The sequence below is a fragment of the Heterodontus francisci genome, chromosome 24, assembly GCF_036365525.1.
Source record: "Heterodontus francisci isolate sHetFra1 chromosome 24, sHetFra1.hap1, whole genome shotgun sequence".
Classification (NCBI taxonomy): domain Eukaryota; kingdom Metazoa; phylum Chordata; class Chondrichthyes; order Heterodontiformes; family Heterodontidae; genus Heterodontus; species Heterodontus francisci.
Window position 1 is genome coordinate 40932333 of NC_090394.1, and position 22280 is coordinate 40954612.

General features: G+C 41.4%; 1 protein-coding gene across 5 annotated transcripts in view; it reads left to right on the forward strand.

Moving 5' to 3' along the window:
• The window catches only part of LOC137383332 (trinucleotide repeat-containing gene 6A protein-like), a 193173-nt gene that overhangs the window by 40464 nt on the left and 130429 nt on the right, over nt 1–22280 (forward strand). For all 5 annotated transcript variants that reach the window (XM_068056022.1, XM_068056025.1, XM_068056024.1 and 2 more), the window contains exons 3-4: nt 3958–4048; nt 5906–5927. In XM_068056022.1, the coding sequence (XP_067912123.1) occupies nt 3958–4048; nt 5906–5927 (113 nt within the window). The remainder of the gene's footprint in view (nt 1–3957; nt 4049–5905; nt 5928–22280) is intronic.

The window sequence follows — 22280 nt, forward strand, 5'->3', positions numbered from 1 at the left end:
CCAAACTCTGAAGTCTTCCAGCAAGCTGATGATGATGATGACAGACCGAGCCACTGCCATCATCCCATGCACTTACCCACTATCTGGAAGAATCTGAGATGGTTGGAAGTCAATGAAAAATCAGCTGCTATAAGTGTGATGCAACTTCAGAACATTCTATATCAAGTGAAAGCAGAGGCAAGGAGTAAGTGCAAACAATTAAAAATTACTGATAAATTACCGATTTCTTCAACACGTCCATCTGCGCACGCTAAAAATATTTGTAATCCGTATAAGCGAGAACTGACAATCTGTAGATCTGAATAGTCTGATTATTACGAAAGTGCTTCCATTAAAAAAAAAAGTTTTTGAGGACTGGTGTTAAAACTGAAAAGATTCCATGGATGTGTTTTGTTTTTACCAAGATCACTGAAAGGACACTTGAGATGTTTGAAAACAAACTGTGCTGGAAATCATGTGCTTTAAGCTCAATAAACAACTGAAACCTTGGTGACCTGGGGAAGGTTTTTACAGAGAAGCCGCATGTCAAGGTTTATGGAGGTCAGGCGGTTGACTTTCTGTTTAGGGTTTGGATATTTCAGTTCAGTAGGGGTGTGAACTATTTTGAAGACAGTTGGTGTTTTGCCTGCCAAGGAAAAAGAAGCCACCCAGCTCACCTCTTTCTCTAGCTCTTTGAAGAAACTCTGCAAAGATCCAGTGTGGGAGAGCTAAAATCCCTGATGCTGCATCTCTCCTGAGAAGCTGGAAAAACTTGCCAGATTAATTCTCGATGCTACCTGTAAAGAACTCTTTTAGAAAAGATCCTAGTGACGCTCGGCCCCTTGAGCCTACTCCGCCATTCAACAAGGTCACAGCTAATTTGATTGGAATCTCAACTCCACATTCCTGCCTAATCCCAAAAACCTTTCACCCCTTGTTTATCAAGAATCTATCTACCTCTGGCTTAAAAATATTCAAAGACTCTGCTTCCACCTCCTTTTGAGGAAGAGAGTTCCAAAGACTCATGATGCTCAGAAAAAATTTCTCCTTATCTGTCTTAAATGGGCGTCTCCTTATTTTTAAACAGGGACCCTTAGTTTTAGATTCTCCCACAAGGGGAAACATCCTTTCCACATCCACCCAGTCAAAACCTCTGAGTCTTGCATGTTTTTACCATGGGAATTACCACATCTGGCTCCAGTCGTGTCCTCGGGACACACATATGTCTTTCCTGTCCCTAGAGCAGATAAGGTTGGCAGTGCCTGTCTGACAGCCACAACTGCACACTTCTAGCAGGGAATCGCTGCAGGATGGTTTGGAGTGGGAATTGTAGCTGAGTTGTCTTTTCTTGGGGGACTGGAGCCAGTTGTGTTGCTTTAACACCCAGATGAAAACTCAAAGAATAAGACTGATATATGCATCTCCACTAAACTGAGTTATAAATTAATCTTTGTAGAGGCATCACTTTATAGATCATTAGTGCACCTAGATGGAAAGAGAGTTGTAATTTCAAGTACAGCATGTTCTGCTGAACAGCCTCATAATCCTAAATGTTAGACAAAAAGAACTTGCATTTATACAGTGTTTATCACATCCTCGGGACATCCCAAAGCACCTTACAGGCATTAAATTGCTTTTTTAATGCCGTCACTGTTGTGCAGGCTAACACAGCAGCCAACATATCCACAACAGTGAGCCACGAATGAATGAGCAGTTAATCTGTTTCTGCTAGTGTTGGTTGAGGGAGTGAAGCTGGTCAGAAGATGGAACTCCTTTCTCTTGCAATTCCAGAATTAGTTGGACAAAATATGTAATTGGGCAGATGGAAAGTAATGCAGGTAAGTGTGAAGTGCTGCACATGCCGAAAAATAGGTGAGACAGTACTTGATTTGTGATGTAATTGTTAAGGATGTAGCCAACAGGGATCTGAGAGTCTTGGTTAGAGAAGTTGAGTCTATCCAAAACAGAACAAAAATCTGCAAAGCTAGTAAATGTTGAGCTACATAGCCAAAATAGTGGAGTACAAATCAGAAAATCAAGTTATCTAGTGCCGTGGTCAGACTGCACCTTGCATACTTCATTCAGTTCTGATCTCCGAAGAGTAGATTCAAAGCTCATCCTTGGACATGGCAGATCCTGAGGAAAGACTGGTGAACTGTGGGTATTTGAGTCTGAAGGGAAGCATCGGAGGTGAATTTTTAAAAAGGATAGTTAAGATTGTTAAATGAATAGAAAAAGATGAATACAGAATTACTTGGAATGTAGGATAAAGGACATGAGTTGAAAATAGTAAAAGTTAATTTTAGAACTGATTTGGGAAGTTCTTCACACAGAATGATCAGTAAGGAATAGATTTGGATAGAGTAACGAAAGCAAAAACCTTGGATTCATTGAAGAAATAATTTGGATACTGTCCTGGTAGTTTTTTGGACCTTTTTGGATGCATGGATTAAAATGGCCTGAATGGCTTTGCTCGGCTGTGATTAGCTGGATTAGTGCTATGGGATGTTTTATGGCCACTGTCTAGATCTGTTTAACATCCTGGACAATACAGCACTCCTTCAGTACTGCAATGCAGTGTTGACCCTCATAATTTACTCGATTCCTGCAGTCGGACTGGTACCCACAATTTAGGATTGCAGGTGAAAATGCTACCAAAGGAGCCAAGCTGATCCCATAAAAGGAAATACCTCTATGCATTCTCTGCTACCCCTTGTTTCCCTCATTATGCTTCAAGACAGCAGTAAACTGGTGTGTGGAATTTCCCCTTTCCCCGCACTAATGCGTAAGAGCATTTTTGGCCATAACCCTGTATTTCCCATCATGACCTAGCTGGAGTGAAACTTATAATATTGTAGTGGTGGTGGAAAGACAATTTTCCTTAAAAAAAAAATTCAAAATCTTACCAGCAATTCTGGAGCAGTGTACAGCAAGTGTGGAGGTATTTGTTAAGTAGGTGCAATTCAGTAAACTTCCTTCAAACACTATAACCATAAGGATTAATATCTCCTGTTTATAAAAATTATTTTTGGACTGATATAGTCTGAGCTTCTCAGGGAATGTGTGCTTTACTGTACAATTTTGGCACTGTCGTGCACCATGGGCCTTTCCCCTTCATCTAGGTTTCAGAAAGAACTTTTATGTTTCAGTGACTGATATTGGAGGGTGATTGGTCTCTTCGTGCCATTCTGCTTTGTTTCTATAGCTGCCTGGCACCATTCTGCAGTCATGCAAAAGTGGAAGTGGCAAATCCAGTGGCAGCTCTTAGAACCAATGAGCAAGGGTTTCCACTACAGCTGGAACAATGGGAATCGGCAGGCTTGTGTTAGCTGCAGCCAGTGGCAAGAGAACTGCAATTAGGGAAAAAGCTGTTTGCTGAATCCTAAAAACTTAGTCTGAGCAAGACCTATTTTAGAATAATAGGGAAAAAATATGCAGCTTTTCTCAGAAGTCTTTTGCCTGTAGGTACAAGTGTTTTTAGACCAGGTCATTGTGCTTGTGGATTTGGTCTCCTGCACCCCTGTGGTTATTAGTAAATGTGATCCCTGCAGAAATAGTTGTCGTCCATTAGGCTATTTACCTATTATGACACTAAAACCAACCAATGGTGCATTCCTCAGTATGTGTTTGTCTGCTCATACAGACTAGGTAACAGCTAATTGGTTAGATATATGCATGTGTTAGTGCAGACTTTTTACATTTTTCTGTTCTAATGACTTGGGAGATTCAGAAGCACTTGTAAAATCAAGATACTTTGAACAAGTTAAAAAAAAAACGATTGAAGGCTAAAGCCTGCTGCCCTGTTGCATATCGACAGTTTTTAATGAGCTACTAATTGAAAGGTTAAAATAAAGCTAAGTAGCTTTTATGGAGCTGTTCCTATTTTCCAGTCATGTCAGATCAAGTCTGCCGTTACAGCAACAAATTGAAAATGCAACTTGATAGTGTGCCCTGAATCCTGTTGGTTTTGTTTCAAAGGGATAGAGTGCAAGAAAAGGAAGAACAGTTGATGGAAGAAAGGAAAAAGAGAAAAGACGACAAGAAAAAAAAGGAAGCCGCTTTGAAGAAGGTATTTACTGTCTGTTACTCTTCGAGCAACATGATCAAATGAAATGATCCCTTTGTCTAGGACACGTTTAAGACTCTTCAAAATGCTAGTGCGTAATTGTGGGGTAGGCAGTGATGGATGCAGCTGCCTGCCTTGGAGTAATCTTTATTAGAAAACTTTGAAGTTTTGGACATGGAGTATTTAGTACCTCTCAATCTATTTTATTGGCTGTAGAAAAATTTCAATGCTTTCTCGGGTATTGGTTGAATATAGAGTAACATAATACACATACACTGCTTTGTAGGTTACCTGGTACATCTGACAGGAAAGGACCTCAACCCACCAATTAATAACCCCATCTAAGTGTGCAAATCTGAATATCTATTTCTTCCCAAGGTCATGAAAGGCACTGTATAACTACCGTTAAAGAAAGATTTGCATTTAAAGTAAACCAAGGGTAAAGGTCATGGAAGCGCTATAGTGTAATGACCTACAGCTGAAGATATAATAACTGGACCAATGTCATGCAAAGCTGGATTGTGAGTTTGCCACCCTGCCACTGAGTTCAGCGAGGATGGCAACCTGTGCATCGTTGTGTGTGTTGTCCAGTTGTTGTTTCCTCTGATACATCTAGTAGCAAAAGTCTCTGCATCTAACCAGAGACAGCAGCTGCAAACTCACCTCCCAATATAATCGAATAGAGATAGTTAAAATAAATATAATGTATGCGATACCTTTTGGAGGAAGCTGGGATTCTTGTCCATGCATCTTGAAGATCTTTTCACTTACATCTTGAGGGATAGCCTTCCAAATGAGCTTTTTACCTGAGTAAGGTGTGCCACAAATTATACATGTCTCTTTACCAAAGCATCTGATGCAGTGCTACGTACCTATCTATACAACCACACCTAACCCAATCCCATTTCAGGTACTTTTATTATATTTTAACTCCCTGTTAGATGGTTAGAGATGAGCTTGGAGCTGCTGTCTACTTTAAATGCAAGTGTTTCTTTAATGGTAATTATATAGTGCCTTTCATGACCTTGGGATGTTCCAAAGTGCTTTGCAACCATTGAAGTACTTTTGAAGTGGTAGTCACTGTAGTAGCTTGGGATTCAAAAGATTTCCTCTCGCTGCTAGCAGTGAGTGAAAGCTCCTTGGCCATCCCTCATCCATGTTTATAGTGGGCTTCAAGACATCAAGCATAAGCTGTTTGTCTCCTTACATGTATGGGAAAGGGTAGAAGCACTCCTTGTATGGTGGTTGACTGATTTATCTACCAGCAGGTCAGAACTACTCAACATTATCTTTGACTCCAGCTTGTACCAGCCATGTAGGGGCCTTGAAGGTCTGAGTTGATTTTGGACATGTTCCAGATGCTGCCTGCCTGCCCAGAAACTGTTAATTACAGAATGGAGTACTCTGTACAAGATGGAACCTGAGCATAGGCTCGCAAAGCTTCTCTAACAGTTCCCCTTTAAAGAGTGTTTACCATACGTCACTTTCCGGTACCTACCTTAATTCAGTGAATTCATAGACTGATATTTGCATAGCACCAGCAGTTCCTCAATTTATATGGGGTTAAGGTGGTAGGGTGGGAATACATTTCAGGAATAGTCAGCTGCCCATGTGTAATACAGGCTGCCTTTCTGTAATAAATACCTAAAAATGTGCTATTGTGAAACGTTGTTTCCGCAATTGTTCTGATGTATCACCTGGCTGTGGTGCATAAGTTTTTGTAGTGAAGTGTTCTTTTCATGGATTTTTGAAATTTAATCTAATATGTTTGCTTAAGAGAGTGTAATCCATTTATGCAGCTGCTTTAGTGATTTTAGGTTTAAGGTTTCTTCTTAAAATGACAGATTTTTTTTGTTACAGGCAATTGAACAAAAAAGCAAAGGTAAGATGATGTCTATTGATCAGTTATTGTGTGTTGCTTAGTAAGTTTTTTACGTTGTCTCCCTGGCAGTGTTGCTATGTAACTTAGTTTTCTGACTAAATAGGACTAACCTGTCTGCATCACTGGGCAATACTTTCACTTAATAGTATTGTGGTCGACAGCAAGTTTCAAAGTGCTGGTTCAATGTTTGCTGTTGCTGCTGGGAGAAGGGAACAGGAAAGGAGATGAAGCGTAAATTGGAGGATACCAGAAAGAGATTGGGGACAGTGTTTCACTTTCAAAGCTCTGTGACACTTTCAGTTCAGTGTTAAGTGATCAATCAGTATAATCTACTGGTGGGAACACCTTTAAAACTTAACTCCAACTAAGAAGTACTGAAGGCACTAGTGCTCATGATCTGTGCATGGAACCTGCTTGCTCCAAGTGAAAAGACTGCAAGTCAAGTTCACTAAGCAGTGATTGGTTTATTTTCTTCATTGAATAATATGTTGGTGAAGGATGTTGATTCAAGTTTTTTTTTATAAATTCCAATCATTTTTGTTCAAAGTACCCTTCATCACCTCCCATACTATATATTCAAAGAAAACGAATTATGCCAACATTTTGTTAAAATGTCAAACCATTTACTTCAGAGGTCTATTATATTGGTTGTGATTGCCTTTAGACTGCTGCAACTGTGTCAGACATGGAGCAACTGTTGCAATTGAAGCGATTTCATTGATTGCAGAGGGCCTGCTGGCAAACCTAGAGTCAGCCGATCCTGGGAAAGTACGCTATTGGTTGTCTCAAATGGTTGGTATTCATCCATGAACAGAGACAAGGAATGTCAGTGGACTGCTTCAGCAAGTCAGTTGTAGCAATGCGTGATTCTGCCTTTACTAGGTTAATCTTTTCTTCCCTCCCCCTTGGACGAGTGACATTGAAGCTGTATGTGTTCTACTGCACCTCAGGGTGGTTCAGTTAACAGTACTGGCTGGGGATCAAATTTGAGAACATCTGGTTCACTGTGGCTAATTGCCATGTTGACTGACCATTGGAAAGTCAGTCTACTGCTTGTGAACATAAAAGGCCATTCGACCCATTGAAATTTACCCCTCTAGTTCACCAACTCTCCCATTGAAGTTCAGCCGTCTGCTACCCTAATTCTCGCACTTAATGTAGTAAAACGTCCCAAGGCACTTAGCTTTATCAATATAAATACTGAGCCACAGAAGGAGATATCAGGACAGATGATGAAAAGCTTGGTCAAAGAAGTAGGTTTTAAGGAGCATCTTAGGAAAGAGAGATGGAGAGGTTTAGGGAGGGAATTAGAGTTTAGGGTCAAGGTAGCTGAAAGTGTGGGCACCAATGGTGGAGCGATTAAAATCGGGGATGTGCAAGAGGCCAAAATTGGAAGAGTGCGGAGCTCTTGAAGACTGGAGGAGGCTAGAGATAGGGAGGGGCAAGGTCGCAGGGATTTCAAAGCAAGAATGAGGTTTTCAAAATTGAGGCGTCGTTTAACAGGGAGCCAGTGAAAGTCAGTAAGCACAGGGGTGCTGGGGGATTGAGATTTGGAGCGAGTTAAGATCTGAGCAGAAGAGTTTTGGATGAGCACAGGTTTATCTAGAGTGGAAGATGGGAGGCTGGCTAGGAGAGCATTGGAATAGTTAAGTCTCGAAGTAGCAAAGGCATGAATGAAGATTTCAGCAGCAGATGAGCTGAGGCGGGATTGGAGTAGAGCATGTTATGGAGGCAGAAGTAGGCAGTCTTCGTGATGGTGTGGATATTTTGTCGCAAGTTAATCTCTGCATCATACACAACATCAAGGTTGCAAATGGTTTTGCTCAGCATAAGACTGTTAACAGGGATGCAAACGGTGGTCAGGGAGGTGGAGTTTGTGGTTGGGACTAAAGGCAATGACTTCAGTCTTCCAAAATTTAATTGGAGGAGATTTCTGCTCACCCAGTGTTGGATGTCAGGCAAGCAGTGAGACAAATCAGAGGCAGTGGAGGGATAGAGAAAGGTACTGGTGAGATAGAGCTGAGTGTCTTTGGCATACACATGGAACCTGATATATTCTCTGATATTGCGGAGGGGTAACATGTAAATCAGAAATTAAAGGGAGGACAAGGATAGATCCTTGGAGGACACCAGAATTAATAGTGCAGAAATAGGAAGAGAAGCCATTGCAGGTGATTCTGTGGCTAGATAAGGATGGAACCAAGCTAGAGGGGTTCCACCCAGCTAAGCAATGGAGAGGCATTGGAGGAGGATGGTGTGGACGACTGTCAAAGGCTGCAGATGGGTCGAGAAGGATGAGGAGGGATAGTTTATCATTACCACAGGTGCTCTAATTCTTGCACTGAAATTTACTCCTCCAGCACCCGAACTCTCCCATTGCAATATTCAACTGTATTTTGAACCTCGAATATTTTTATCTCTCCTATGAACCTGACAGTTTGTTCCAAACATGTATCACCTTTGTGAATCAAGAAGTTCTCCTGGCTAAATGGTTTTAAATGTGCTTTTTGATAATTTAAAATTGTTCTCTAGTCCTATTTGCCTGGCTTACTAGGTTGTCTACAGGGATATAGACTGTGAATAAACTGTTCATCTAGCACAACTATAAATGAGTAATTTATTTTCAAAATGTCTAGCTAGGAAGATGCAAGTGCTTTTTTAAAAGCAATCTTGATCAGATAGCAGAGAGTATGGCGAGTGCCTGATTGATCCCTGTAGATATATGGTATGGGTATTGTTTAGAATATGATCTTCAGAGAAGTCATTAGGACAGTGCTTGATAATGGCTTTCTGTAGACACAAACATTGTGTTATCTCATTTTCAATTCCAAAAATGTGCTATAGTCAAGCTGGTGTACACATTTGATTTGGTGAGTATGTCCTTTTGTTCGGAAGGTGGGCGAGTTCAGGCAATAATATGAAACACTGATGTATTTTTAGTCTTCCACTTAATAGCTGAGCAATTGACTTGGGTATTGGTAGCAAAATGTCATGACTGCATACATTTAAGAAGGAAATTGTATCTGCTCAATGTTGGTTTCGCAACTTCAATATCTCATTTCACTGTGGTTCATCTGATTTCATAACCCTTATGAAAATCATGGTCTCCAAGTGTGTACCTTCCACTGAGGGAGCTGTGATGATACAGATTTTTTTTTACATCTGACTTGCAGGTTGATTTTAAAACCACCTTCTCACTGACTACTTGGATAAGCTTTCCCTTTTATCAAATCCCCCCCCCCCCCCCCACACATCTTTTGTGGTTTCTCAGCATTAACCTGGTTGAAATGCAACTGAACAGAGTGCCCACAATAACTTTGTGTCACAAACCCTGTAAGACGTTGAGCCATGAAGACCCCAAAATTCCTAGGTTTGATTGTCCATCTGCTGGGTTAGCAGATCTCAGCCGAGCCTGCATTGGAGTGCAACACTTGGCTGCAGCCCATCTGGGCTAAGGAGGGGAAAATGTTATTCTTTTAATAGTCATTCAATGATACCACCCCAAGTGGAAATTCTGTATGGATAGGTTTCAGAGAACTGTGTCAGCCTTTGCTGCGATGTGTTCTTTTCCCTTCTCTTTACTTCCTCACCCCAACCAAAGCAAGTAACTTGTTAATATTCATTGCCCCAGCTCACAATTTTCTAACTGGATTTTGGATGGTATTTCAGTAGCTACCCTCTGTGGAGGGTTATTTTTAAAATGTTATTTTCCTCTGTGTTCATGCTCAAAGCCTGCCCCCCACCCATTTTTTAAAAACTAATTCAGTACAAAAGATTGGGTGATGCCACAGACCGAGTCTTGTGCATTCTTGCTGTCTCCTCTGCTAAGTCTCTTGGAGTGAGATCGCAGATCAGCTGTGATCTCATTGAATGGCAGAACAGGCTCAAGGGGCTAAATGGCCTACTCCTGTTCTTATGTTTCTAAGTTAGTCTTTTCCCCAAGGACGACTTTAAATTTCAGCAATGTAGTTTTTTTTTCAGTACAAGAATGATTAACTGGTTTGGCAAGCTGGGTTTTGTAGCCTGTGGTCACAAGCTGTGTATCCCTTACGGTTAACTTGGACCTTTTTATCCATTTAAAAAAAAACTGCTCAAACTCTGCAGAAGCCTTTCCTAAAAATGTACTGCCTTTTTTTGATGTGCATAATGGAGCATGCTGGTGTTCCTAGCATGCTGCTGATCCTCCTCTTCCCTCTCCTACACCTCCTGCTTTCCTGACGCTTTGATCTCTGGTTCTGCTTTGGGGTATTAGAGCCATTAACGTTGTCAGAAGCTCTTTAAAAGATCAGGCTGCAAGAACAAGCATTCCTTCCTGTTCAGTAACTAGAATATGTTGCTGGGAAGCCTTATAGAATTAAAATCTTGACTGTTAGAATTCTAGTGGTTCTGGTGGCAGCTGGGCTGAGGGAGTGGTTACACAAATAGCTGCACATGCCTACTGCAGTGGTTATTGGCTACTGGATTTATTTCACATGGTGCACTGAACCGATGCGTGTGTCATAGCGACGGGTAATGGACTTGGTTGTTTGCACAATCATGTTCTGTTTAGGTGGGACAGATGGTGTCTTAGCAGGAAATTAACAGAGCTAAATACATAGCACGCAAAGCATATCTGTGTGTATAACACTTGCAGAAAAAAGAGGACAAGCTTTCATTCTGTTTCTGGCAACAACCTTCAATGCAGCACGAGATTTCCCTAATATGAAAAGCTGGCATCTGTTTTTGACTTGTGCATAATGGAGCATGGTGATGGTCTTGTTCTTCACCACCTCGTCTCTCTCCATCACCATAAGGCCACCTGCTTTCCTCCATTTTCAAATGTAAAGCTTTTCTAATACTGTTGATTTGAGTATTGCTGAAAATGTCATGAAAATGAGACATGTTGTCGAAGCTTTTTGTCTTGTAGTCATCAGGACAAAGGGCAAGAACGACCAATGTAAGGGAAAACAACACCTTATACTGTATGAGAAGAGAGTGCTGATAGGTTGGCAAATGAACTCTGATTAGGAGAGGCATTGCCATGGCGAATGCACCAGGTTACAGTGACTGACAGTTAACTGCCAAGCTTTGTTTGAAATTTAAACTAGGCAGCTTGACTCTGATTGATAAAGGCATTTCCCTGAGGAATGAACCAGCGAATGGCTGTCACTTATTTCATTTAGCTGACAGTCGCAATGTTTGTACATGCTCTTTCTGTCTACAAAGAACAGGGCCATGTGTATTAATATATGTAGCTTCCAGTACGTGCAAATGCGCCACATTGCGAGCCTTACTGACTATCTTAAATTGGTTGTCAGTGTAATTCTTAGCACGCTGCGGATTACTTCGCAAATGTACCCAACCAGCCCGTGCTTGCAAAACTCTAAACACAGTGTCCAACATTAGATGTGATTCTGCGATTGGACAACATTTGCAATGTGTGCGCATGTACATGGAAGCGACATATCTTAATACACAGGACCCTGTTCCTTGCAGACAGAAAGAACATGCACACACATTGCGCCTGTTTCAGCTGAACAAAATAGGTGACAGCCATTCACTAGTTCATTCCTCAGTGGATACATTGGTGATCATCCAAAATTCTATAGATTCTGGAGCGGTTCCTGCAGATTGGAAGGTCACAAATGTCACCCCACTATTTTAAGAAGGGAGGGAGAGAGAAAATAGGGACCTACAGACCTGTTAGCCTTATATCAGTCATTGGGAAAATGCTAAAATCTATTCCAAAGGATCTGATAAATGGACACTTGGTTAATAATCTGGGCATAGTCAAAATGGATTTATGAATGGGAAATCATGTTTGATGAATCTGTTGGAGTTTTTTGAGGATGTTACTAACAGAATTGATAAAGGGGAGTCAGTGGACGTGGTATACTTGGATTTTTAGAAAGCTTTTGATAAAGTCCCCCACAGGAGATGGGTTAGCAAAATTAAAGCACATGAGATAGGCGGTAATATACTGGCATGGATTAAGGATTGGTTAACAGGCAGAAAACAGAGTAGGAATAACGAGTCATTCTCGCACGGGCAAGCTGTGACTAGTGGGGTACCGCAGCAATCAGTGCTTGGGCCCCAACTGTTCACAATATATATCCATGATTTGGATGTGGAGACCAAATCTAATATTTCCAGGTTTGTGGATAACAAAAAACTAGGTGGGAATGTGTGTTGTGAGGAAGGTGCAACGTGGTTTCAAGGGGATTTGGACAGACTTAATGAGTGGGCAAGAATGTGGCAGATGGAATATAATGTGGAAAAATGTGAGGTTATCCACTTTGGTAGGAGGAACAGATGTGCAGAGTATTTCTTAAATGGTAAGAGATTAGAAAGTGTAGATGTACAAAGGGACCTGGATGTCCTTGTCAAGTCATGGAAAGCTAACATGCCGGTGCAGCAAACAATTAAGGCTAATGGTATGTTGGCCTTTATCACAAGATCTGGCAAATCAGGTTAAGGGTGAGGTCAATAGAGATGCTGTGACAGACATTTAAAGGGATATTTCAGAATACACAGGAAAGATACATTTCAACGAGAAAGAAAAATTCCAAGGGTGGGACCCGCCACCATCTGTAGTTAACTAAAACAGTTAAAGATAGTATCAAACTTAAAGAAAAAGCCTATAATTGTGCAAAGATGGGAGGCAGATCAGAAGCTTGGACAGAATTTAAAAAACAGCGAAGAATGACTAAAAGATTGATTAGGAAGGTAAAATTAGATTGCGAAAGTTGCTAGAAATATAAAGACAGTAAGAGTTTCTATACATATTTAAAAAAGAAAAATTAACAAAGTGAGCGTTGGTCCTATAGAAAGTGAGTCTGGGGAATAAATAATGGATAATAAGGAGATGGCAGATGAATTGAACAGGTATTTTGCATCAGTCTTCACTATTGACGATACAACATCCCAGTATTAGCGTAAGTCAGGAAATGGAAGGGAGGGAGGAATGCAAGAAAATTACAATCACCAGGGAAGTGGTACTGAACAAATTGTTGGAGCTGTGGGCTGACAAGTCCCTGGGTCCTGATGGATTTCATCCTAGGATGTTAAAAGAAGTGGCTAGTTGCTAGAAGAGATAGTTGATAGGTTAGTTTTAATTTTCCAAAATTCCCTAGATTCGGGGAAGGTTCCGTTAGATTGGAAAATAGCTAATGTAACTCCTTAATTCAAAAAGGGAGGGAGACAAAGCACAAAACTATAGGCCAGTTAATTTAACATCTGTCTTGGAAAATGTTTTGAAGCTATTATTAAAGACGTTGCAGCAGGGCATTTAGAAAAATTCAAGCTAATCAGGCAAAGTCAACATGGTTTTGTGAAAGAGAAATCATGTTTAACCACTTTTTAGTGGAGTTCTTTGAGGGAGTTGCATGTGCTGTGGATGAAGGGGAACTGATGGCATTTGATAAGGTGCCACATCAAAGGTTATTGCAGAAAATAAAAGCTCATGGTGCAGGGGGTAACATATTGGCATGGATAGAATATTGGCTAGCTAACAGGAAACAAAGTAGGCAGAAATGGGTCATTTTCTGGTTGTCAAGATGTAAAGAATGGTGTGCTACAGGGATCTGTGGTGGGGCCTCAACTTTTACAATTTATATAAATGACTTCGATGAAGGGGCCAAAGGCATGGTTGCTAAATTTGTTGATGACACAAAGGTAGGAAAGTAAGTTGTGAAAAGGACATAAAGGATATAGATAGGTTAAGTGAGTGGACAAAGACCTGGCAAATGGAGTATAATGTGGGAAAGTGTGAAATTGTCCACTTTGGCAGGAAGAATAAATAAGAAGCATATTATCTAAATGGTTAGAGATTGCAGAGCTTTGAGATGCAGAGGGATCTGGGTGTCCTAGTGCATGAATCGCAAAAGGTTAGTATGCAGGTTCAGCATGTAATTAGGAAAGCTAATAGAATGTTCTCGTTTATCATGAGGGGAATTGAACACAAAAGTAGGGAGGTTATGCTTCAGCTATACAGGGCATTGGTGAGACCACATTGGGAGTACTGTGTACAGTATTGGTCTCCTTATTTAAAGAAGGATGTAAATGCATTGGAGGCAGACAAAGAAGGTTTACTAGACTAATACCTGGAATGGGCGGGCTGTCTTACGAGTAAGGATTGGACAGGCTAGGCTTGTATCCACTGGAATTTAGAAGAGTAAGAGGTGACTTGATTGAAACATAAAACAACCTGAGGGGTCTTGACAGGGTGGGTGTGGAAAAGATGTTTCCCCTTGTGGGAGAATCTAGAACTAGGGGTCACTGTTTAAAAATGAGGGGTCGCCCATTTAAGATAGATGAGGAGAAATTTTTTCTGAGGGTCGTGAGTCTTTGGAATTCTCTTCAAAAGGCAGTGGAAGCAGTATCTTTGAATATTTTTAAGGCAGAGTTGGATAGATTCTTGATAAGCAAGGGGGTGAAAGGTTTTCGGGGGTAGGTGGAAATGTGGAGTAATCAGTTGAGCCATGAACTTATTGAATGACGGAGAAGGCTCGAAGGGCTGAGTGGCTGACTCCTGCTCCTAATTCATATGTTTGTATGATTTGAGTACAGGAATAGTGTAGCTTAAGACAGAGGTGAGGAGAAATTTCTTTACTGAGAGGGTTGTGAATCTTTGGAATTCTCTATGCCAGAGGGTTGTGACAGCTCAGTCATTTGAGTACATTGAGCAGAGATTGACATTTCTAAATACCAATGACAAGGGGATATGAGGGTATGTGAGAAAAAGGCATTGAAGTGGATGATCAGCCATGATCGTATTGAATGGCAGAGCAGGCTCGATGGGCTGAAAGGCCTACTCCTGTTCCTAGGGAAATGCCTTGACTAATTAGAGTCAAGCTGCCTGGTTTACATTCCCAACAAAGCTTGGCAAAACAAAACTGTCAGTCACCATAAACTGGTGCATTCTCCTTGGCAACACCCCTACCAATCAGAGTCCACTTGCCAACCAATCAACACACTCTTCTCATATAGTATACATTTGTTGCTTCCCTTACATTGGTATTCTTTCAAATGATCCAAATCTTTGACAAATGTCTCTATTTTCAGCAATACTATCTCGAACTACTTGCCCTCCGATTCTTATCTTCTACCCATTCTTAAAAAAAAAATGATGAAAGGCAGCACCTGGTCTGGTGCTGAACTACGCAGATGAGGAAATTTTTCAGCTCAATCCCTGGACTAATGGGTTAATGACAGAACAGCTGATGCAGATCTTGCATGCCATGCAGTGGTATTGTGTGATGCTGTCACTTCTGCTTTATGGCTTTATCTAAAGGTATACATTGTATTTATACTTGGGAATTAGACATGTTTATGATGTATGCTTTTACTTAAGACGGTACCTCAACTTGCAACCAGCTTGGTATTTTATGCTGGAATACATTCATTCCTAAGTGTAAGTGCTTGGATACTGCAAGGATAGAACGACTTGTGATGGTTGGCCCAATAGAATATTTAGGGGGAATGGTGTAGGAAGGAAATGTTCAGACGCCCACATCCCAGGAATGAATATTTTTGGTCGTGTTTACCACTAGAGCAGTGTCTTCAAGTATGTGATGTGACATGACTGCAGAGTTCCGTGTTGGTGGAGTAATATGGCATCAGGAGAATGGCCTCTTGTTTAATTACTGAAAACAGTTTATTTTAAATTGGAGATAAGGAGGAGGCACCCAAAGATACTGCTAGCTTTCCCCACAAGAGATTAAATCATTGGTTTTGAGGGTTTTCTGAAAGATTCCCCTCAAGTTTAATGCCCAGTAAAAATGTTTCGCAACCATTTCAGTTACTTTCATTCTATGATTTTAATTTTTTTGCAAATATCCCTTTCCTTTATCAGGTACAGTCTGAATTACATTTTTTGTTTCTTTTGTCTTTAAAGGTTATTGCCATATAGAGGTTTTGCAAGACCCTCTATCATGGCATGCACAGGGTGGCGGAAGATTGCAACCTTCCGATCAGTATAATTGTCTTCAATCATGTCTAGTGCTACCAATGCTTCATCTTTTTGCATACCCTATTTCAAAAGCATATAACTCTGGCAAGTTCAGCACGTGTAATACTCTAAAGCACAGGTTTGCTGGACTAAGGCTGGTACTTGCATAGGATTTACTGGACAGAAACAGGCTGTTGGCCCCTACCAGTCCATCCTGGCGTTTATGCTCTACTTGAGCCTCCTCTCAATTAAATCTATCATCGTGTCCCTCTACTTTCTTCTTCCTCATCTGCTTATCTAGTTTCCTCTTAAATACTTCTATACTGTTCGCTTCAACCACTCCCTGTAGTAGTGAGTTCCACATTTTCACCACTCTGGGTTGAGTCATTTCTTCTCAATTCCCTGTTAGATTTCTTGGTGATTATCTGATATTGATGGCCTCTAGTTATGCTCTTTCCTACTAGTGGAAACATTCTATCTATCCATTCTGTCAAAACCTTTCATATTTCTAAAGACCTCTATTAGGTCACCCCTCAGCCATTTTTTTTCAAGAGAGCCTGTTCATCCTTTCCTGATAGGTATACCCATGCATTTCTGTATCATCCTTGTAACTCTTCTCTGTGTCCTATCCAGTGCCTCTACATCCTTTTTTATAATGTGACCAAAACTGCATGCAGTACTCTTAAATGGTCTAACTAAGGTCTCAGTCATCTCATTATCAAAAAGGAGGAGGTGTTGGGTGTCTTGCAAAGCATTAAGGTAGGTAAGTCCCCAAGGCCTGATGGGATCTACCCTAGAATACTGAGAGAGGCAAGGGAAGAAATTGTTGGGGCCTTGACAGAAATCTTTGCATCCTCATTGGCTACAGGTGAGGTCCCAGAGGAATGGAGAGTAGCCAATGTTGTTCCTTTGTTTAAGGAGGGCAGCAAGGATAATCCAGGAAATTATAGGCCGGTGAGCCTTACGTCAGTGGTAGGGAAATTATTAGAGAGGATTCTTCGGGACAGGATTTACTCCCATTTGGAAACAAATGGACTTATTAGCGAGAGGCAGCATCGTTTTGTGAAGGGGAGGTCGTGTCTTACTAATTTGATTCAGCTTTTTGAGGAAGTGACAAAGATGATTGATGAAGGAAGGGCAGTGGATGTTATCTATATGGACTTCAGTAAATGGAGGAAAATGTAGCTGGTCTGATTAGTAAGTTTGCGGATGACAAAGGTTGGTGGAGTTGTGGACAGTGATGAGTATTGTCAGAGGATACAGCAGGATATAGATCGGTTGGAGACTTGGGCGGAGAAATGGCAGATGGAGTTTAATTCTGACAAATGTGAGGTAATGCATTTTGGAAGGTCTAATGCAGGTGGGAAGTATACAGTAAATGGCAGAACCCTTAGGAGTATTGACAGGCAGAGAGATCTGGGCGTACAGGTCCACAGGTCACAAAGTGGCAACGCAGGTGGATAAAGTAGTCAAGAAGGCATACGGCATGCTTGCCTTCATTGGTCGGGGCATAGAGTATAAAAATAGGCAAGTCATGCTGCAGCTGTACAGAACTTTAGTTAGGCCACATTTAGAATATTGCGTGCAATTCTGGTTGCCACACTACCAGAAGGACGTGGAGGCTTTGGAGAGGGTACAGAAGAGGTTTACCAGGATGTTGCCTGGTCTGGAGGGCATTAGCTATGAGGAGAGGTTGGATGAACTCTGATTGTTTTCACTATAACGACGGAGGTGGAGGGGCGACATAATAGAGGTTTACAAAGTTATAAGCGGCATGGACAGAGTGGATAGTCAGAAGCTTTTTCCCAGGGTGGAAGAGTCAGTTACTAGGGGACATAGGTTTAAGGTGAGAGGGGCAAAGTTTAGAGGGGATGGGCGAGGCAAGTTCTTTACACAGAGGGTGGTGAGTGCCTGGAACTTGTTGCCAGGGGAGGTGGTGGAAGCAGGTACCATAGAGACGTTTAAGAGACATCTTGACATGCATAGGATGGGAATAGAGGGATATGGACCTCAGAAGTGCAAAAGGTTTTAGTTTAGGCAGGCATCAAGATCGGCGCAGGCTTGGAGGGCTGAATGGCCTGTTCCTGTGCTGTACTGTTCTTTGTTCTTTGATACAGGTTTAACATAACTCCCTATTTTTCAAATCTGTCCCTCTAGAAATAAAGCTTAGTTTTTGCTTTGTCTTTTTTAATGGCCGTGTAAACCAGTGACGCAACTTTGTGATTGGTGTATTGTACTCTGATCCCTTAGTTCCTCTACCCCACTGAGATACTCATCTTCCAAGTAATAAGTGACCTAATTCTTCCTACCAAAATGTACTACCTCACATTTATCTGTGTTGAACTTCATTTGTTAATTTGACCATTCTGCATGTTAATATCCTCTTGTAATTTGTTGTCATCCTCAGTATTGACTATCTTCCCCCTTTCCATTTTGGTGTAATTTCAAATTTAGAAATTGCATTTTTGATTTCCAAGTCCAAATTGTTAAATGTAAATTGTGAATAGCAGTGATCCTTGTTGAACACTACTTCCTGCCACTCTGAATAACTACCCTGTACTCCCACTCTCCGCTTTCTGTCTTGAAACCAGCTAGCAACCCAATTCTGTCACCTATTCTCTGACTCTGCATTCTCTGACCTTATTCATTCTTCTATTATGGGGCATCTTATCAAAGGCCTTTTGAAAATCCAGATAAATTACTATTTCTGCATTACTATTGGCTACACCGTTGCCTCCTCAAAACATTCACTAAGGTTGGCCAAGAAAGATTTTCCTTCTTGAAATCCAGACACGCTGTTAATTTCTTTTCTAGTTGCTCTGTTCTCTCCTTTAGTAGGGATTCCATAGTTTACCTACCACCAATGTTAAGCTGACTGGCCTTCATTGGACAGGTTCTGTCACCCTCCTTAAATGTAGGAATTAAGTTAGCTATTTGCCAGTTGTCTGGTACTACACCTTTTCCAACAAATTTTAAATCCAAGCAGAGACCCACAAAACATTTGCAGTGAAGTTAGTATTTTAATTGCAGCAGTACTTCAAATAACCTTCCCGTGCCATTCCATCCTTCCCATGCTGTCACCCTCATACTAGACCAATCCCATTCCTTTTATCCCTCTCATCATTCCCATTCCATCTCACGTTCTACCCCCACCCCCCATGCTGTCCCATTCCATCCCTCCACCTTCCCACGCTATCCTCTCCACACTGGTAGGCTGTCATTCTCCCCCTGTCCCACTTCCCATCTCCACCCTGGCAGGCTGTCATCCTCTTCCTGCCCCCACCTCCCGTTTTCCCCCCAGGCTGTCCCCCTGTTTCTCCCCACCCCCTCAACCTCCCAGGCAGTTTTTCAACCCCCCACCCCCACTTTGCCGTCTAGACATTATTACCCGTGAGATCCTGGTTTTTAATTTAGAGCTTAAATCCTGATGCTCTTTCTTGGCAGGATCTCTCCCCTGTTTGTATCTGTCATTTGTTCCAACAAGGACTGTGATAAACGGGATTTACCCTATCCAAGTTCCTTTCCAGCCGCCGTGAGATATCCCATGCCCTGGCACTGGGTAGGCCTTTGGAATTCTCATTCTTGGCTGAAGAGGACGTTATCCCTATCTTCCACCCCCCTCCCCCCCCAAATTATAGAATTCCCTATTACCACATCTCTATTCTTCTCTCCACCACCCCTCAACCTCCCATCCACCCATGAACAGCCTTCTGAGCCACAGTGTCCTTGTCTGCATTCTGGCTGTACTCCCTGCAATCTGTTGCATTATCTTCACAGGTAGCAAGTACATTGTACCTGTTGGACAGGACCAGTGTCTGCGGTCTTCTGAACCTCTGCTAAATCCCTGCTATCCGGCTCCCTAACAGCCACACCCTCCTTTTCCTGAACCTGTTTTTTTCATTTGGGGTGTGACTTCATTTTGGATGAAACTGTCCAGCAATTCCTCCCCCTATCTTATGTGACCAAGTCTCTCTAACACACACTTTAGCTCAATGATTCTGAGCCGGTGAGATTTGAGATGGAGACATTTGCAGACGTTTTTGCTTGGCACAGTGTTGCTGTCCACAAACTTTCATTCTGCAGACCCAGACACACAACCTGCTCTGCCATATGTTAGAAAAACCTTATTTAATTTATTTAATTAGTTTGAAGTGTTTATTCAAGGATTATTTGTAGTTATTGGTTAAGTTGTTTTAACTAGATAAGCTATAAATTTATTACAGTACTTGTATTTTCCCAATCCTAGTTTAAACTACTGCCCTCGTTTTGAGAAAAAAAACTCACCAACCAAGCACCTACCTGCTCACCTAATTAATGCCTCTCGACTTCAGGTCTCGCTGTTTTCCGAAATACCAGAACAGCACCTGTTCCCTCGCTGTGCTGAATTTCGTCACTCACCAAATTTTCCGAGTTAAGCACTATACAGAAGCAGTACTCTGTCGAGCTGGACTTCATGCTACTTACTTTTAATAGCACATAATGGCAGTGTGAGTGAGATTGAGCTAACAGGCCAGTGATGGAAATGCAGCTCTAAATGGACCCAAACACCAACGATTCAGGTTTGTAACATCTGCCGTACTGGTACACAGTGGTTTTTAAGTGTGGGCTGTTGATTCTTGCCACTGTGCCTAACTCTGCAGCCCTCATCTTGAGTTTCATCTGTAGAAGTTCCATGGGAGTACTGCTTTATTCTTAAGATTGCCTGTCTTGGGAACTGGGCCTTCCTGAAAAACCTCCAATATAGTAACAGATTTTATTAGTGGGGAATTCAGAGCAACTTTGTGAAGCTGGTGTATCCATCCTCATTGTGTTTCCTTATTCTCATCATTAATGCCTGAACCAATGTCTTTGTTACTTTGTGGATTGAGAACTGCACGGTGAATGTTGTATTACTCGGCAACTTAGATAATGGCCCGATCCTTTAGTTTTTAATTGAGAGAACTGATTTGATGTTTCCTCGTGAATCACAAGTTGCTCTGATGTGTTACTCTGTTGAGATTCTGGTTATTGGTTGCCAAGTACCTGGTTTATGTTAGTACTTTTGATTGAATTTTTTAACAAAGCTGTCTGATGCAAGAACCAAGCTCTCCAGAACCACTAATGACAATTGAATTAGAGTTTCAGAACGCATTCGAAAGAAGGTGAGGTTAGAAAGGGGATGAGTGACAACGAACCACAGCATTAAATTGGACAGTGAATATTGCCCATATGAAAGTATTGGAATGTTACTTCAAGTGGCTTTTGATAGCATAGTCTTATTGAAGAGCTGCATGAGCTTGCATTGCACTCTACATTTATCTTTCCAGAAATTGTATTTCAGAATGATCCAATATAAGCTGCTCCAAAGTGGATTTAGCTAACAATCATCCAGTTCTGTCAAATGAATTTTGAACCCCTATTGGCCCAGCTGTTATAGGTAGGTGCTGGTGACCACTACAAACCCTCACACACCTGTGACAGAAAACAGGCACACCATCACTCACTAATGTGCAAGGAGCAGAAACCATTCTGGAGAATGAATAAAGAGTTTTCTTCACTGTTGCTCTGAAATGTAAAAGATGGACAGAAGTGATGGAGGATAATGCACAAGATAAACAAACTCTGCAGCGGAAGTGCTGTTCCACTACATAACTCGCTGCTGTTTCAAACTTTAATAGAACGTTGTTTCTGGCTCTCACTAATGAATTCTTTTACATTTGAAGTACTCCTTCAATGTCATATTGATAATCAAGAATTTTGTAGATTAATTCCCATGTTTTAACTACAGTTATCCATGATCCAACTTTCCTGAGAAAATTGTAGTGTTAGTTTGACTCAGTTGGTAGTTAGCACTTGCTTAGGTTGGAAGGTTATGAATTCAAACCCCATTCCAGCCTTTGAATATATGAACCAGACAGACCTTTCAATGGAATGCTGCCTTGTCTGAGAATTCATCCTTCAAGCGATTAACCTGAGGCCCCATGTACCTAAATGGACATAAAAGATCCTGGAGCATTATTGGAAGAAAAGTTGGATTTCCCTCCTTATCCTGGCCACATTCTCCTTCAACCAGCATCACTCAAACAGATGAATTTGCCCTTTTGTTCCTCTTCATGGGCACTTGTGCACAGAATGACTGCCATGTTTATCTACACAAGTCACTACTTTGCAAGATAGCTCACTTTATGCGAATCATGTTTAGTGTCAATTTCAGTGACAATCAGCGCTCCAGTTTTGCAGTTTATGAAGTTGTGAAATGCATAGTTTGCATATTAGATTTTCTTTCCCTTTGGTGCTATTTACATAGACTGAAAATTGCAGAGAGACTATGTCCGTGAAGTTAAAGGTGCTATATAAGTGCAAATAGTTGTTGAGACCCAGCAGTTGGTTTCAGCTTTCTTTCCCGGGTTGTGTTTAGAGAGCAGGGGAAAGGGGTAGCGTGGGAG